The following is an 18,811-nucleotide window of genomic DNA, read 5'->3' as shown; positions in this document are numbered from 1 at the left end:
ATCAATAACTATAACATCTTCCTTAAGTGAAGAATGACTATTGTACATTTTACTGTATTAGAAAAACTGGATTTGAAATTATAAAAATTAAAATCATATAAACAAAAAATAATAGTTTGAATGAGTTACTAAAACAAATTTTCCGTCTTTTATATAACATTTTTATTACTTCTATTATTCTCTGGGCGTCAAAAGTAGAGTTGCCTGGATAACAAATAATATATCAATTTCTTAGTCCGAAATATTAGTTGCATTTACTCAAGGATTTTTTTTTGTTCATAATTAAAATACAGGGATATTTGTAATATGTCGCTGTGTATTTTCTTTTTTCTCATGGAATGTATCTTTAAATGAATAGTCAAATATTTTTTGTTTGTTCATATATCAATGTCCATAAGTATATAAAAAAATATGAGTAATATTCGAAAACCTTGAAGGAGGTGGAGGTAGGGAAAGAGGCAGAGAGATCCAGCATACATAGATATGAATATATTTATACAAGAATTGATAAGTTTGAGCACGGAATGTTAAATGTGTGTTGAGAAGAATAATAATTAATTATTAAAGAGTCTTACTTCTTTTTTTATACTTAGAAAATCATTCTGGAATCACTGTCTTTATATGGGAGGACATTCCTCAGCCGTATTTCCTATTCTCTTTTTTCCCTTATTTTTAACAATCCTTTATCATATTCAAATCTATGATGGGTTTTCTTACGCCCATCTCTGGGTGTAACTTCTTCATACAATTTCTTATAGGTACACACACTTTACACCGTTCATCAATTTATGTGCTCGTTTCTTCTCCCTCTACTTTATTACTATTTCCATTATTACAAAGAAAAAACAAAGTTTCAAATTGGTTTGGATTATCTATATAGTATACTTTTCCCCTTATAAGGAGGTGTGATAATAGCACCATGATGAGTCGATCCATGTGTTGGTGCAAAATACGAAAAAAAGAAGTTCTTTTCCTCTTGAAAAAATTCAACCCTCCCCTTCTGAAAATAACCCTTACTTCGTTAATTACTTTACTGATTTCCATATATTTCTTTTTCAAGGCCTTTTTACTCATGGTTCTTTAAGTTTGTTGGCATAAAAATAAATAATAAATATAAAAATCCCTTCCCCACCTTTATGGGAAATGAAAACTTCGTGTGTTTGGACCTTTTTATACGTGTTTTTATCTTCCTCATCTCTTTGACTACACACATGGTAAATGATTTCTATGATTTTTATTAAATATACCCTTTACCACCCAAGAATGGTTTGTTTTAGTCTTCTTCTCTTCCAACTTTTATATTTCCAGGACCACTCTTTTATACAAAAAAAGATGTCTGTAATTAATCTAGAATAAAAAATCTTTTAATTAATACTAATTGAATTCTATGACATATTTCTTGCAACAAAAAGATGAGCAGTTTTTGTGCTAGTTTCGCCGTAAAACATGAAATACATCAGCTATTTTAAAAGATTGACTAAATTAATTAAACCACTAATCAATTATTCAGAATATTGAACAAATTGAAATGGGGCACTTGATGTCCCACATTCGCGAACAAAGTTTTACAATCAATCTTAGATATTTTTGTATCAACATACTATGTATGTTCACAATTATGTGAGGCTGTTCTTGAGGTTATTGCAAAAGGCTTCGATGCCTTTTTTTAACATAAACGGTCTTGATATTTTATTTCAGCGATGGCGTATTTTAAATTTTTATGTAGTTTAATCAGTAGTTATTTTTGTCTAAGCTGAAAGGTATTCCTATATACTCAAAAATAACAAAAACAAATCAATACGCTAAAAAATAGAAATACTAGAAAGCTTAACTTAAAATTAAAATACAATGATTAATGGTATAAAATAAAAAAAAGATAAAACGAAGCTATTAATCAATTTTATTTAAAATATAAAATTATAGCAAACTAAATAATGTACAAAAGTGTGTTTTTGTGATAATTCTTTCCATTTTTTTGATTAGTTGAGAATGATAAAAAATTATATCGGTTCAGAGGTTCTTCAAAAAGTTATATTTTATATCATAACATGGATTATTTCTAATTCTAATTTTTTTTTTTCAATTTCAGCAATTCTAATATCTCGAATGAGATTCCAAATAGAACATATTTGCAAATCAAATAGATTTGTTGAAGGTCTGACGATTGGGCTGTATAGTTTGAAGAATATTCTTACATTATTGCAAACACATAATGAATTTATACTTTTTGACGCTAAGAGAAAATGTATTCAGAACATAAAGGACAAAACCTTATTATTTATTATTATTTCTTACACTAAAAAATATGCATTTAATTCAAACTGAAAGAGTTACAAGTATTTATCCTCTGTGATTTTAAGAGATAAATACTAATAACCATTTTTTTGAAATGAAATACCCATGTTCTTATTTTTTTTCTTTTTCAAGGGTACGTATATCTTGAATTAATACATACTTTTATATTGAATGTTTGTTTATCTTCATATATGTAGGAATTCATAGATATATTCAATATTCCGTTGACGTCCACATAACTCTTACTTTGTCTCTATAAGAACGGACGATAATTATGAGCATTTTCAAACAATACGAACAAAAATAATCTTCCAAACATTCTTATGTTGATAACTTATAGTTTCTAAAGTTAAAGATTTTAATTAAAACCTCTTTATATCAGTTATTATACATCTAGGAAGGTTGTTTTAAAAATATTTTAAATTTCCGATATTCATTTTGTGTTTATGACCATGAGGTTAACAGAACTGGAGAATGTTTAAAAAAGAAAACGTGAGTCCCATTTTCTCTGCCCACAAGTGCTAGTATGGATTATCTGAAATGCGCCATCATCAACGAGTGGGACAATCTTTCATTTATTGTTCTTGTCAATAAAACCATATACCTAAAAGTTTTATTCATGTTTGAAGCCTTAAAATATTCTCAATAGAGAAGTAAAAAGTATTTATTAAGACTTCTATTAAAAAATAATAAGATTCATATTTCCATACAAAATATTGGAATATGAATTTTATGTATATACTCATATTATAAAATTTTTATGCACAATCTCAAAACAAAAAGTTTTGCAAGGCTTCTTCTTAAATTTAATAGTTTTTTGTATACAATACTAAAATCAAATTTTACATGTTGCATCTATTAACGTCATTTGAACAATTTTGATGCGTGAGGTTTTTTATTTTTGCAAGAAATAAACTTTGAGGTTCCTTTAATAATGTTGTGGTTTTAACTTATTAAAAAAATAAAAAATAAATGTCAAACCTTAATTTGCATTTTATTTTATTTTTCCGTCGTTACATAAATATTATTTATTTAAAATTCGTTTGATATAATTATTTAAATAAAATTACTCTAAAACTATTTTACAGAACAAAATATTTATTTAAAAAATAAGTTATATCTTGTTTATTTATATATATATTTTTTTGGAAGAGTAAAAAAATAACTATGAATTAGTTATAAGTATATATATATATGTATATATTTGTACCATTTTTTAGCTTATCCTCTTTTTTTTTTTTTTTTTTTTGAGTTGACAAAATGATGAGTGAATTTTCTTTTTCTAACCTTATATCGTCATTATTTAATTCCTTTGGAGAGTGATCTTCATTTTCTTCTACATTCAATTATATTCAAAGCCTGATTGAACAATTGGGTGCACACATTAAAGACAAAGAGTAAACCTGAGAACTTGTTGCGTAGTTATAATTGTAAGTCCTTGTTGGACTCGTAGTAAAATTGATGATTAACATCGTAGTAATTATTGTTTATTTTCTAGTTTATTTAATTATCCACCGCCTCGTTACAGATGCCTGTAGCTGATATAATAAAATGTAATGACAGCTAAGCTGCTCTCTTTCAAAAAATTCTTCAAATTGTTGATTCTCTGTCTTTTTTTAAAAAACATGTCCAAAATGCTATCGTTTAGTATCACTGCTGATGGGTAATGAGCATGGGGGTTTCAACAAGGAGAGGGCATTCGCTTCTCACTTTTTGAAAGACAATAACAATGAAAAGTCGAGGGATTATGTTGCCATCAATATTATGATGCCATTTTTATGGTACAGCTCCACTTTTGAATTGGTCACAGAGATACTTGTGATGAATGAGAGTGCTGGAAGGAATCAATTTATAATTATATGTAACGTAATTGATCATAAGCATTTCTTGCTCATTTTTCAAGATATATGAGGACGTCAAACAAAATAGAAACTACTTTTCTTGCTCAGTCATCCCTCTGGTAAATGTATACTTATACGAAAGAGAAGGATTCAATATTATCCTTCAATAGATTATGACAAGTTTATCGGGTAAAAATGCTTACTCGCCAATAAATAAGGATCCGAATGCTATTTTAAGTTTTACCTCCAGAGTAACCATTTTTGAGAGTAACATATGTATATTTTTTTATTGAAGTTCCTAACAGGTATTAATTAGATATATCCCTTATACCTATGTACGTGCCCATATATACTCAATCAAATTTGGTTAAATAATTAAAGTCACAAATATAAAAAGCTTATATTTATGTATCCAATATTTTCTCATTTTTAAAAGTGTGGAATTCTTTGACTCATATTCAAATGACTACGCTCACTTAACCTCACACTTTCTCCCTTTTTTTCAATATTACATTTTTCCCTTTTGCATTTATTTTACATTTTTTTTAATACGGATTTTAAATTAGATTTGACATGATTTGATAAACATGATAATGTTTTGAGAAAGGAAATTTAATATATATTTATTTTCATGTTTTCTATTATTGAATTATAAGGTAATGAATTTCTTGGTACGCCTTTTTCCTTTGTTTTGTTCTTGATATTAATATCTTTAATACATATATGTTATGTTTACTGAAATTTTGTCTCCCTATTGCAGATTGAATACTACTCAAAAACCATGGATGCATTAAAGAAGAAAAGAAAGCGAAAAACACTGTTTTTTCTTCTCCTTATATCTCATCTTGTATTCCTAACAGAGTCATCAAAATCAGGTGAGGAACAAAGTATATAGATATATACAAATTTGATGTAAGGCAACATAATGTAGAATTGTAAAAAAATCAATGATAAAAGTAATCTTTGACCTAAAATATTGTAAACAAGGGTAGCAAAAATTACCAAAAGTAGATCTTTTTCAAATCAAGTGAATTCATTTTTCATTACAAATATTTTTCTCAATCCATTCATTTTCACGAATTTTTGCTTCAGAGCCATTAACTTTGATATTTTCCATATAACGTTGTACGTATCATATTTGTGAAATGATTGACTCAAAAACTTTATGTTTGAAATAAAAAAATATAAATAAATTGTAATTGAAAAAGAAAGTTTTTAAATTTCCCCACTCAAGAATTTCAATTCAAGTGTTGAAAACATAACACCTTTAATAAAAAATTAAAAAACCACTATTTTTCCAAAAATTAGAAGTCTAATTTTAGAGATGTTTTATAGAACAAATCATTCATTTTTTTAATAAACATAGGCAGAAATAGTCATTTATTTTAAATACAAAAATTGTCAATTTCTACGCAAAACTCAAATTCAAAAAATCGAATATCATTGATTTTAACCAATATAAAAAACAATACAAATATGTGTTCTTAAAAATGAAAATATACTATAATTTTAGAAAACCAGAAAGTTTTTAAAACACCTTAACCTAGTCGGTATTAAATATAATAATTGTTGACATCTTTTTAAGGAATAAAAGAGCACAATGACAAGGTGCGAGCAAGATATATGGTACCACTGAATTAAGACCCTTGTCAGTACCAGCTTCCTAATATATGAGATTGGGGGGGGATGAATTACTACTATAATGAGTAGAATCTCCTATATTTAAAATAGCATTTGTGGAGGGTAAATATTGTAATTATAACTATATCAATATTTATGTATTTTATTATTCATTTTTAAAATAATTTAAAAAAAACCAAAAAAAAAACCGACAACCGTTAATACTTACCTAAGAAGGAAAAGTTAACACTTAGATGAACTATTAAATAATGAACAAAAGAGAAGAAAGAGCACACGCGACAATCGTATTTCCCTTTCTAAATACGGCTATTTCCTTACAAAAATGACAACTCTATAAATACGTTAAATGATTTCATATATATACTTGTATTCGCTAATTATATTTGTTATTTTAGCATTAAAAACCCTAGATAAAATTTGTATTTTGGTTGCTGCAAAAATGTGATATTAAAAATGTAAAAATAAAGTTTTTGATTTATTAAAATATATCAGCTCAAAATATTTTGTTGTTTATTGTAGGATATTTGTTAAATCTGTTTGTTCAACACTAGAGTTGTTGATGTTTCTGCGGAAAATCACGTAAAATATTATATATTTTTTTTATAATCTTAGCTTTTGTGAAAGTTTGAAGGAATACAAAAATATGGTATAGTACCAAAAAAATGTATATATATCAAGTAAAGAGTCTTGCAAGAACAGTGAGATAAAGAGAAAAAGTGAAAAATAAAACAAAACTTTTTCTGTTAATGATAAAATAAAAGGAGAAGAATAAAAAATAGTTTTTTGTTTTTTTGATGAAGAATCCCTAATTTCCTCTCTTCTTCCTCAAGTAGTATCTTATTCCCTACTTCTTGATGGAATTACAACAGGTACATACTTAGATATCATATAGTATATAAAGACATGACATCTTTTTCATTTTATTTTATAATACGTATGTATGTACAAACATTGATGTTCCTTATTGCCTTTATGAAGTCACGTATTCCTCTTGTACAAAGAAAATGTACTTTATTTCCTCACAGAATGTAATTTATTATTATATCTAAATAATAAATATTTATATAGAGTGTATTAAAAATCTACAAAACAACAAAACACAACCTCGTACAAATGAAAACTATAAACAATTAGAACCAGACCTGCAGCAAAGGACATAATACATTAATGTCCTACAATAAAGCAAGAATTCTGCTTAAATATCAGGAAATATATTTTATTTGTACATACAAGATTATGAAAGGGATATAAGTTATTTAGTTGTTGTTATTCCTATATGCTCTTTTAATGATATACATCTCTATGTACCTACAAACACACATTATAATGATGATCAGCAATGGTTGCATTGGATGGGCAATTTGTATGCATAGATCATAATTATTACATATATTTTATGCCAGAGTACAAGTGTTTTTTTTTTTTTTTGATGAAATATTTAAGAGGGGTATTTTCAAAATTTTAAGTCTCGCATGCCATTTTCGCCATTGTAACATCAAGTCATTTGGTGGGGGGAGGTATTAGATCTAAAATTTATCAACACGGTAATATAATTACTTAAATAAATAATAGGTTAGGTTTATTATATATATATATAAATCTAGTGTAAGAAATAAAATCTTAGACTTGACTTTAAATCAACCTGCATCATTTTAAAATACTAGGGTACCTTGTGAACATCAAGAACTTTTCCAGTTAATGAACAATAAAGAACACACTTTCAAAATTTAACAGTAGTCAGCATGGAGGCGAAAAGGCAAAGGGTGTCTGATTTGCTCCACGCCCAAGTGAGTGTCAACAAGATCATGAAGGTCGTAGCGTGCACCTGGAATTTGGTTTGCAAGATTTATTATTTGATGGCTTCAGGTCAGAGCCTTGAGAGGATCCTCGGCAGCGGTAGACGCTGAAAATTGGGATAATAAAAGACGGGGACCCTGCCATCACCAGAAGTCCAACCAAGTCGATGAGGCAGCATTCCAGGACTATCAATACCAGTGATTGGATTTTGAGGATGTATGTGCTGGACTTTTCTAAGAGCTCTTATATTCATGACATTGGCAACTGCTTTCAACAGTACAAAGACCAACTGGGTCAAGATAGACCATAAATTGATGACTTGGTTAAAGCGTATCTGTCGGCTTGTCTACCCTCCTTCAAATACTGTTCCTCTCTTGACTATGTCATTTAAGGTGTAGTCTAGAAGATTATCTGTGATAATCCTCACCAAAACTTGGATAACCTTAAGACCTAAGTCTAGCAGCAGTTGGCTGCCATATCCAAAGCCTTCATCAAGAAGTGCTTTGACCCCTTTAATCCCAGGTTGGATGGTAACAGCAAAAGTAAATAACTTTGAAAATTAGAGGTAGAATCTAACCAATAAAAGAACATTAAAAAAAATTGAAGGATGTATAAATAAAGAAGTCTGTGGTAAAGCCCCAATGCTCCACTCATTTACATTCTTGTAAAAGTTTACCCTATTTGTTCGTTATCAAATGGTCCAGAATTTTATATTGCACACTGTATGTATGAATTTATATGTTGAGGGTCTTCAGAAACACTTTGTCGGGGGGTGTAAAGTCCCCTCAAAAAGGGCTAGCAATGTTACTGTTAGTGTACCTTTAGTGATAAAAAAATGTCATTTCTGGGTCAAAATTGGCTATTTTATGACATTTTGTATCTAATATCCTGATAATTAGAAATTAGGAGGAACAAAATGTTGCATAGCTGTTAGAAGATCATGTAAAAACTATGGTACACCTCGTAATTATCTATATTACTTTTGAAAGACGTTTAAAGGTCCTAATCTTCAAATGTTATTTTCCTTATTATTTTTTATTAATTGCTTTTAAGACTATAATAATACGATATTTGGTCCATTTTTAACAAAAATGAGATGGCCCAAAAAGGTCTAATAGGGCACATTTTTATACAAAAATGAATGTAGACTTTTTAAAATGGCGTGAAGATTATAAAATTTTACGGCTTTTTTGTGATGCCCACCAGAAGAAAAATAATCTAGAAAAATAAGAAAAAACTTAATATTAAAAATTGTACACCCTTACATACTACAAATATTTATAATAAAACTTTTTGCATAGAAAAATAACTATGTGTTCAATGTAATTTTTTAGCACGACTTGCTACAAAAATTTTAGAGTAGTGACAATTTTTTTTTCTCTGAAATTTAACATTTTACCACGAAAATTACTTACCACACTTTTAAAGGTCGTCTGTCGCAATATTTGTTATCCCATTTAAAAAAATATTTATATTATTTATGAAAAAAAGACTTACCCAGACCGTGTGCCGTGGCTCACTAGAACACTCTCAATAAAAGGGTAGTGCGTAGTTAAGCTTTCACTTTAGTTTATCATTAATCGATGAAGACTAAATATTGTATACTATTTACTAACTAAACACAATTTTTTTTTAGTATACTTATAAAAAAAAATTATTCTAAACTATTACCCAAAATTATCATTCTATTAAGTAAACATACTTGATACATCAAATAAATATTAAAAGAATGTCATTTGAAGTATATATTTTGCTACTAAATCATATAAAATTGGTAAAATATATACATATTTATAGGCGTCAGTAAAAATAATATTTGTATTAAGTAATTTATTTGTAGTATAAAAATTTTAAAATAAATAAATATAGGAAACAAGTTATAACTAATGTTATTATTGGTGTGTCCGAGGGTATTAAAGAGTTTGAGAAGCAAGGATACTGCTGGTCTATTAATAAGAACTCTGAACGACTCAAAAGTGCATTTGTAAAATACGAAAGACAAAATCGTCAAGGGGTGAGTAAACGTTTTTGAATAATAAAAAATGAAGAGGAAATTTGATAAAGTGAAAGCCATGATATTTGAGTTAGTTGTTCATACGTTCATTGTATATACATATAATGTTAGGGATCCATATCTTCAACCAACCCTCTTTTACCCTTCTTCTTTCAAACTAAATGATCCGTAGAACCAAACGTATTGTATAACTCCTTATCAAGGATTTTATCAACTTCTTCTTCCTCTCCTTTATGTTTTCATTGATATCATTTTAACATACATGTATAGAAATGAATGAAAAATTTATTTTGTGTGCTATAACGTACACAATTTTATCTATTCTGGTGTTTAATAAGGCGGTGAAAGCTTTTATTTTTATTTTTTGTATGTACATATGTATAATATGTAGATTTACTCCGTCTTCAACCATTTGATGCCGTTATCATGAGTAAAATAGTTTTATAATTGAATTAAATTAGACATTAAATGATGGCATTTTTAGGTTGAGTAATGTTCTAAAAAAGTTGTACTATAAAAATGTTTGCATGTAATCTAGGATAAATAATAATTCCGGGGAAATAAATGTTTTCCCCCTAATTTTTTTTGTTAAATACAGGAGGGCCTCCTGTTACAAATGATGTCTTTACCACTAATGAATATCTATTTACAACAATTCTAAACTGCGATGTCTACGCAAGCTGCAAGTTCTTTGTATTAAAATTCCTTATTGAATTACAACATTGATCATTCTCATTACGAATTATTAATTCCTGTTATAATTTCATTTTTATTCATTGAAGCTACATGGTTATTATGCTTATGTTGTGAAATATATGTGGGTATTTGAACTTATCTTTTCATAATTTTCGTCACAATAGTTAAAAGTTTCTTTATTAGTACATCATGGAAAATTCAATTATTGCACTATTATCTTCCCAAGTACTGTAAATTTATAATTGAAAACTATTCATCTCATTTTTGGGTTGCAACTTGTACATTTTCATTACACAATCTACAACTTGTTCAAAATTGTAACTTGAACAGAATATACAGGGCGAGGACTCAAAAATTAGAAACTTCTTCGAGGCTGTCTAGCCTCAGTTCTAAAAATATGACAAATTTTTAATAGTTGGCGCCATTCAAAAGGACTGATAAAAATCTATAATTTGATGTTTATTTCGTTTTTATGTGAACAAAAATTTTCCCTTAGTAGCCAGAAGACCACCATGGGGCCAACAACAGAAGATGTCAAAGATGTAATATCATTTCACAGGCAGAGCGCGATTTAATGATTATTTGTGTGAATAACGATTTGGATATTAGAAATGCTGAAAACTCAAAGGTGAGTGGGATTGAGAGGAAAAAGGGTTTTAGGGTTGAGGATGGCCCTGGTAGAGACCAAGGATTGGCTCCAGGAGCACTTCTACAACTGGGTGTCCAAGGATATTTGACTTACTAGCTCCACCAACCTGAATCTGATAGATTATTTTATTTGGATCTACCTCGAGTCAAGGTTAAGCAGAGACCTTTGCACAACCATGAAGTCCTTGATCGACTCCATCGTCTTGGAATGCAAGAATTTAGATTGGACTCTATTTTCCAGGCCCTAAGTGGGGTTCACAACCCATATCGTAGCGTTATAGATGAGAATGGATACTACAATGAGAAAAATACATTCGTAGTGATTGTATCTGCAACTCATTTTTTTTTTTTTTTTGAATAAAGCTTTCAAAAACATACATTTTATGCTAATTGAAAGTAAATAGATCAAAATCCCTTTATTTCGTTTTTATGTGAACAAAAATGTCCAAGCAACCAACAAAATGGAAGAAGGTGTGCAATCTCCTCTTTGCACAAGTCGACAAGTAGACGCTGTTTCTGAACAGGAAAAATGAGCTCATTTTTCAGGAATCTTGAGGACCAGATCTCCAGATCAGGTCCTGGTCCTTGGCGTCGTGGTGTCTGAGAGCAGCAAGATGCCTCCCTACTTCTTTAAGGCCAACGAGAAAGTAAATACAGACGGTTACTACGTCGTCCTAAAGTATTATGCCTTGCCATAGTTGAAAAACTCGTTCCCAGGGACAAACTATGTGTTTATCAAAGAAAGTGCCCCGGCACACACCTCTAAAAAGGTCCAACATCTCTGCAGGGAGAACATGGCTGCCTTTTGGTCGGCATACTTCTGGCCTTCGTCTTCCCCCGACGTGACCCCTCCCCGATTTTGCTGTTTAGTGTGTATTGGAGGGCAAGACAAATAAGACTTTTCACCTGAGTATCGAAGTCCTGAAGGCCGTGATCACAGAGGAAATGAAACAGCTGTAAATATTTTGTCTATTTTTTCCCCTTTATTAGTGCTCTAAACGTTGATTGGCTGTACTCAAATATTATTAATACATAGTCCAAACAATTGGTAAGGGTTGGACCTACTATCAATTTTTCGTACATTTTCTTTTTCTTTTCGTAGTAAAAGTTCGGAAATATTATAAAGATGATGCTAAAATATACATATTTATATATTAGATGAATTTCAAAGTAATCAGAAATGTCTTATTTACCTTTGCGATGCCTATCTATAATAACTACACTAGTACTCTACTCCCTTCTTTCTGTATATCAACCTATTTCTTGTCCCTCCTTACAAATTATACTTTCAGACATATATATCCATGGTGATTTAAGACCAAAAACCGTGTCGATATTTTTATTTTTTGTAATTCATATATACATATGTATATACTTATATATATATTATTAGAAAGCTATTACACGGGGAATGAAATACTTGAATGGTAAACTGCACACTACCCTTCTTTTATGTTGATTTGTATAGAATATGCCCCACCTCCCCCCTACATATTTTATGTATGTACATACATACTTATTTTAGAAACTCTTTCGTTTATGAAGTAAGGCTCTAAAAAACTGAAGAAGGGTTCAAGGGAATTTGGGTCAGTTACATTTGTATAATAGTGTGTAGTAATGAGAGGCTATTTCTTACATTCATTTTTTGAATGGCTGTATTTGATATATTTTTTTTTCCTTTTACCAAAGCTTTAACAGTTTTTTTTAAAAATTTATTTATGTCTACGTCCTAACTTATGTAAATGTTAAGCTTGAACCCTCTTGAATTGGTTTTTCATTATTTAAAAAAAACATCCCTCGTTATATTATCCCTCAAAAATAATTATTTAAATGTATGTATTTCCTAAATACTCTAATACTCTTTTACTTCTTATTTTGGATTCAGGGATAAGACAATTGACTCATATCCATTGGAAAGATTTAAATATTGTTTTTTTTTTAACATAGATATATTCAATTTTGATTGATTACACTATGCAACAGATTTTTGGTCCACCAATTAAAACTACAAATTTATTTTTATTATTTAAGCCATTGAACACATACACAAAAAATACCTTTGAACTCATAAAAAAAATAACGTTGTCAGTAGAAAATTTTCGATTCTAAGACAAATTTTTACATGAAAGGCTATGTATACATGTTAGATGAAAGTGATAAACTAAATCTATTTAAAAAAATATTGCAGTATAAGAAAGTTGAATGATTGATTATGTAATCTTGATTAAATTCCAATAAAAGGTGCTTCATCGTACAAAAATCTAGTAAAATGAAGGATTTTATTTGGCAGCTACTATTTTTTCCAATTACAATTTTATATTGTAGCAAAAACAAAACAAAAATAAACCTTAAATTACAACTGAAACAGATTTGCAGACAAAAAAAGGTGGATTTGGATTTATTTTTGAGGTAAATCTTTAATATATAAGCGCTGTAAGGTTGTGTAGAAAAATTTACAGGATTTAATATTAAACTACATGATTAGATGACTAATTCTGTAATGAATACTAATCAAATTCATTGGGTGTGATGCATATTTAAATTGGGCTTAATCTTCTTCTCTTTACAATATTAATTACATAAATTATTTAAATAATTGACTTAATTAATGAGCAATTTTTTATGCACATAGACTAGTTTATTGGAAAAAGTTATTCAATGAACATTCGATACTAATACATTATTTTTCTATGATGTAATCATTCTAAAAGTCAGCCATATTAGAGACATAAAAAACCAAATTTGATATGATCGTACATCCTTGCTCTTCATCAATACTTTTCAGTCTTTATTCCATTTATCAACGTTATATCAAAAAGAAGAAGAAAAAGACTCCCAATTATATGATAGCTAGCCTATCAAGTTATTCTACATTTGATATTACTCTGTATTGTTGTCTATATTGTATCTTGCAATGTTTCCATGAAAAAAAAAAACATAAATAAGTCGCAATGTATGCCAATTATTTAATTATTATTAATTTTTTTTTTGTAGAATTGTCCAGAGCTGAACAAGAGATAATTCCAATTTAACCAGTCGTAGCTTAGAAAACGGTCAAGGTGGAAAAGTGGCAGAAAAGTTTACAGCTGATAGCAAAATAGACTGTTTATTTTTGTTTAAATAAGCTAACCCCCTAAGATATAGTTACAATTTACTAACAAATAATTTGTTTTGAACAAACCAATGCTATAGGAATACTAATATGGTATATACAAATCGACAGGTGACAAACAAAAAAAAGTGTTGTCAATGTTCGAGGTATTCTATTTTGACAACATTTTCCTCCCAACTGGGTGTCACTTTTGGTTTATTAATCATTTTCTACGCTTTAAGTCATACATGTGTAGAGACTCAGAACCAAACAAAACCTTTCCTACCTAATATAATATTTATTAGATGTGTTCATAATTTATTTATATATACGTGTAAATATACATACATATGTGTATTTATCTAAATTAAGAGTCTCATACATCAATGTTTGTAAGAATAAAAGTGTCAAGACACTCAGTGTCCTGTTTCTTCATCTGGATATATGTAATAAAGATATTACAACCATTTTGCTATTTTTTTTCAAAATGTATGTACTCTACAGTTTCGTATGTTTTTTTAAAACATTTCTTTTGTATGTGTGTGAGATCTGTCAAGGGAATTTCTGATATAGCGTAGATTGAACTTATTTTCATTTTTTATTTGTTTTGTTGTTGTTATCCTTTTTTTTTGTCGGTTTTTCTGCTCTTTGGTATCTCATACCTATATATTTATTTATAGAAAACCATTTGTTTATATAGATATATTGGTATAAATATACATATATATAAAGTAAATTGTGTAGAAAGTCTTAATATAAATGACTAGTTTGATTGTCAAACTACAAATGTGAACATATATAAATACATTTGTCAGGGAAATACAAAAAAGAACCTATCGATTGCAGAAGTAATGGGACTTATATTCAATACTTAAAACTTGATTTGGACTATAGTCCATATTTAGAAGACTTGTTACTTGACTTGAGCTATTAATATTTCATATTAATGATTCAGACTCGAAACTTGACGTGATTCAATTTTTAACAAATTTTCTCACAAACGGAGCACTCAGGAAACTGTATTTTCCAGAAAATCAGTGTTTATATATCCGGTCATTCCTTTGCATAGAAATAAATTTACAAATTTTGAATTAAAGATATTTCCTCTGTCCAGTAAATTAACTATAGTACTATAACTAGTGTTGTGTTAGTCCTTATGTAGGACTGAAAGCTGCAGTTCCGTCTAATTCAGTATCAGTTTGGTCAAGTTTAGTCCTAAAACTTATAAATCTTTGTCATTAATGGCTTCCCTCAACTTTATTTCTTCTTTTTTATTCGTTTTAGTACCTACAGTACATTAGGACCTACAATAGGAGGATACTTCATTTAGTGAGTAAAACAAAGATACACAATTTTTAAATAAGATAGAGCGCGGAAGAAAGATAGGGATGGCTTCAAAGCAATAGTCTAAGAAATAGTCTATAGAATGTTGGACTCTTGCTTATTTTGGTTCAAGTATAGAATGTTTAACAACTTACTATCCTTAGGTAGTGTATATGTAGAGCACCAGTAGAGAGAGCATGTTTCTTTAGTAAACAACCATTAAAGACAAACAAACATTTTTTGTTCGAGTGTACTCATAAAGTTAGTATAATTGACTAATTAAATAAATTGTTTTTTCAAAGTTTAAATTGAGGTTTTGGGGAGAAATACTCTCATCTTTTCAATTTTATCTTGGAATACAAAGTATTCTTTTGAAGTCCCCTTTACAGAGAAGAAACTTAATATTAGTCCGAATAAGTAGCAAAATATTAACACTACATAACATTTGATAGTGACTATTATTTTTGATTTATTATAACTAATTTATATGGAACTCTAGAAAAGCCTTAGACTCAAATCAACATATTTTATTATTGTAGAGTTGAAATCAGCTCAAAAGAAATCTGAGGACTCGATAAATAAGTTTAAAGAAGAGGGCTTATGAGAAAAGACTTGAAAATGGAATCTATAGACTTTACTTGGACTTTCAATATAGTGACTTTCTCCAACCTCTGAATTATATAGTTCGTATATACTTTGGTTACATATATAATAATTATTACTCATTTGTAAAATATATGTAATAGGGAGTCGAATGAAACAGAAGGGAATTTGACTGCACCCCTCTTAGAAAAGCAACTAACAACATCTTTGATACGCCCATAAAAGGAAATTAAGAACCAAATACAATTTTTCTATGTATAACAGAGTTACTATTGAATAACTTCTAATTGAATATTGAATCTCTCTCTTTTTTCATTTGTGTATGTGTTATTTCCAATGTCCCCCTTTTCGTTCCTCATTTTCTTCAACTGCCCCCCTCCCTTATTTCCTTGTCGACTGAATCGATAATGAGTCATCCTATACGTACATAGGGGTATCAATTGTTATACACTTCTGCAATTAAATAGTAATCGAATTTGGAGGAAAAAATATTTAGCCTGGATCTATTTTTTCTTTCCATTGATAATGAAGTAAAATGCAAATTCGGAAATGTACATATTTAAATAAAATATTTAATTTATTTTTTATACATGCTCCCTGATGATTTATTTGGCCTCTTTTTGGATATTGAACATGTTTATGGATATCTTGATATAGGAAGAAAAAAAGGGGTTGACGCATGTCGGATACGCAGTTATTATTCTCTTTACGGGTATGAATGGAACATCACAATAAAAACTAAATGATGCAAAGAGCGACAAAAAAGTTGACACGCTCCATTCTTTCCGTTTCGTCTTCCCCGTTTTTTTTGTTTGTTTTTTAAAGAAGAGATCAGTTGTTTTAAAGCCTCTATTTCCGCTGTTTATTTTATATTTTTACATGCAGTGCCTAATAATATGATTTTTTTGTATTCCATGACCTTTACAAAGATCGGGGTGTCTTATATACATGCCTTTGTAATTTCCCGACTTTGAAAAGTCTTAACTTCGCTTGTTTGTTTCCACAAGGGTTTTGACGTCATGGTACATGCCCATATATATGTAGATTACACTACAAAGAGAATCCATGTTAATATAGTTAGGAGGGAGGTGGGAGGGACTAAGACCCCTTCTGGATAAACAAATTAAATACAAAGATAGATGCAAGGCAGTATCGCATGTATATATCTGTAGGTATAAATATCCGTTATTTGAAAGATTTCATTAAGATAATCGTGAAGTGCACTGTTTCTTCAAATAATATATAAAAACAATAAATGGTTGTCTGTCTATAAATGGATCAAGAAAATTGATAAAAACTATAATTACGCCAAAATAGAAATGATTTTTTTACCTTTCTACAATTTACCTTTTCAAAAAATGCATTTCAATGATACTTTAAAGCTACTTATCCAATAATAATGATGTTAAAAGCCGTATAGAGAATCATGTGACTGGTTTTTATAAAAATAATGTCTCTTTGAATGCCAAACGCTCTTTTTTGTTGATCCACACATTCAAAAGCTGCAATTATATTAATTCCTTTTTTTTTCTATCCTAAATTCAGTTAATTTTTTTATTAAAGGAATACATTTCAGTTCATCGACAAAATGATTATTATTGTCATTATAAATAATGATCCATTCATTTTTATTGTGTATTGGAGAGAAGAGAAAGCATTGTAACGTATCTAGTACGTTTTCCGCACTTTTAAAGATAAAATAATTAAAATTATTTTACTTGATAGATTAGTGTTTGGGTATTGGTCTGGAAGTCCTATACGAGTATTATACTCTTACAATTTGAACTATTTCGGCCCAACCTCGGTCTGGACCGGTCTTGTAACAAAACTTGATAAAAAAAGAATTGGATTTGATGCTGTTCCACGTAATATTTTCTATAAAAAGAACTTAGATAGAAAAAAATTGAAATTTCTCATTTTAAAGAAAAATACTAAAAGAAATATTGGTGCAGATTGGTCTAGAAAAAAATGGGGAAAATTTTGTTTTAAACCGAGTCTCAGCACTACATTCGAGATGTATACATAAATATGCTCTAATTCAATAGATGAACACTCATTATAGTAAATTCGAAATCCCATCATTTTGTTTACAGTGGGTAGAAGGAAATGTGAAATCGTTTTCTGCACTTTTATAGAGAATAACATAAATAATAATATTGGGTTAAATGATGTATAGTTAAACTTATAATTAACATCTAAGGGACCCATCCATGGATATAAGGATATTAATCAATTATGTAGAATATAAGCTGTTGAGAGAAAGGATTTGCACATGGCCCACACGTTACCCGCACATTTATTATTAATATTTATTAAATAATTTTTTATATTCTTGTGTATGCCTATTGAAAAAAATAATAAACTCTATGAATAAGTGACAGACTAATTCGTTTTTTTTTTTGATGAGTGTCAAATTTTACTACCCTATAAGTAAAAGGGATATACATACAATTAATCGTTCATCGCTCTTCAGCAAACATACACATATATACATAGAAACAGATGCATTTAAATAGTGGTGCTTCAAATTTCTAGATTTCTCTGGCTATATAATGACGAAATTGGACAATGCTTTCTTCATGAAATATATCTACATATAAACGTTCACTTAGTAGCCAGCAGCACGCCATGGGGCCAACAACAGAAGATGTCAAAGATGTAATATCATTTCAGAGGCAGAGCGCGATTTAATGATTATTTGTGTGAATAATACATATTGTTGGATATTAGAAATGCTGAAAACTCAAAGGTGAGTGGGATTGAAAGGAAAAAGGGTTGTTGGGTTGAGGATGGCCCTGGTAGAGACCAAGGACTGGCTCCAGGAGCACTTCTACAACTGGGTGTCCAAGGATATTTGACTTA

General features: G+C 29.2%; 1 protein-coding gene across 2 annotated transcripts in view; it reads left to right on the top strand.

Moving 5' to 3' along the window:
* The window catches only part of LOC121128035 (uncharacterized), a 205,136-nt gene that overhangs the window by 73,316 nt on the left and 113,009 nt on the right, over positions 1-18,811 (top strand). For both annotated transcript variants that reach the window (XM_071892814.1, XM_040723607.2), the window contains exon 2: positions 4,897-5,011. In XM_071892814.1, the coding sequence (XP_071748915.1) occupies positions 4,918-5,011 (94 nt within the window). In that variant the 5' untranslated portion in view covers positions 4,897-4,917. The remainder of the gene's footprint in view (positions 1-4,896; positions 5,012-18,811) is intronic.

The sequence above is a fragment of the Lepeophtheirus salmonis genome, chromosome 13 (assembly GCF_016086655.4).
Source record: "Lepeophtheirus salmonis chromosome 13, UVic_Lsal_1.4, whole genome shotgun sequence".
NCBI classification, from domain to species: Eukaryota; Metazoa; Arthropoda; class Copepoda; order Siphonostomatoida; family Caligidae; genus Lepeophtheirus; species Lepeophtheirus salmonis.
Note: the sequence above shows the minus strand (reverse complement) of the source record. Positions and strands in the feature narration are given on the sequence as shown.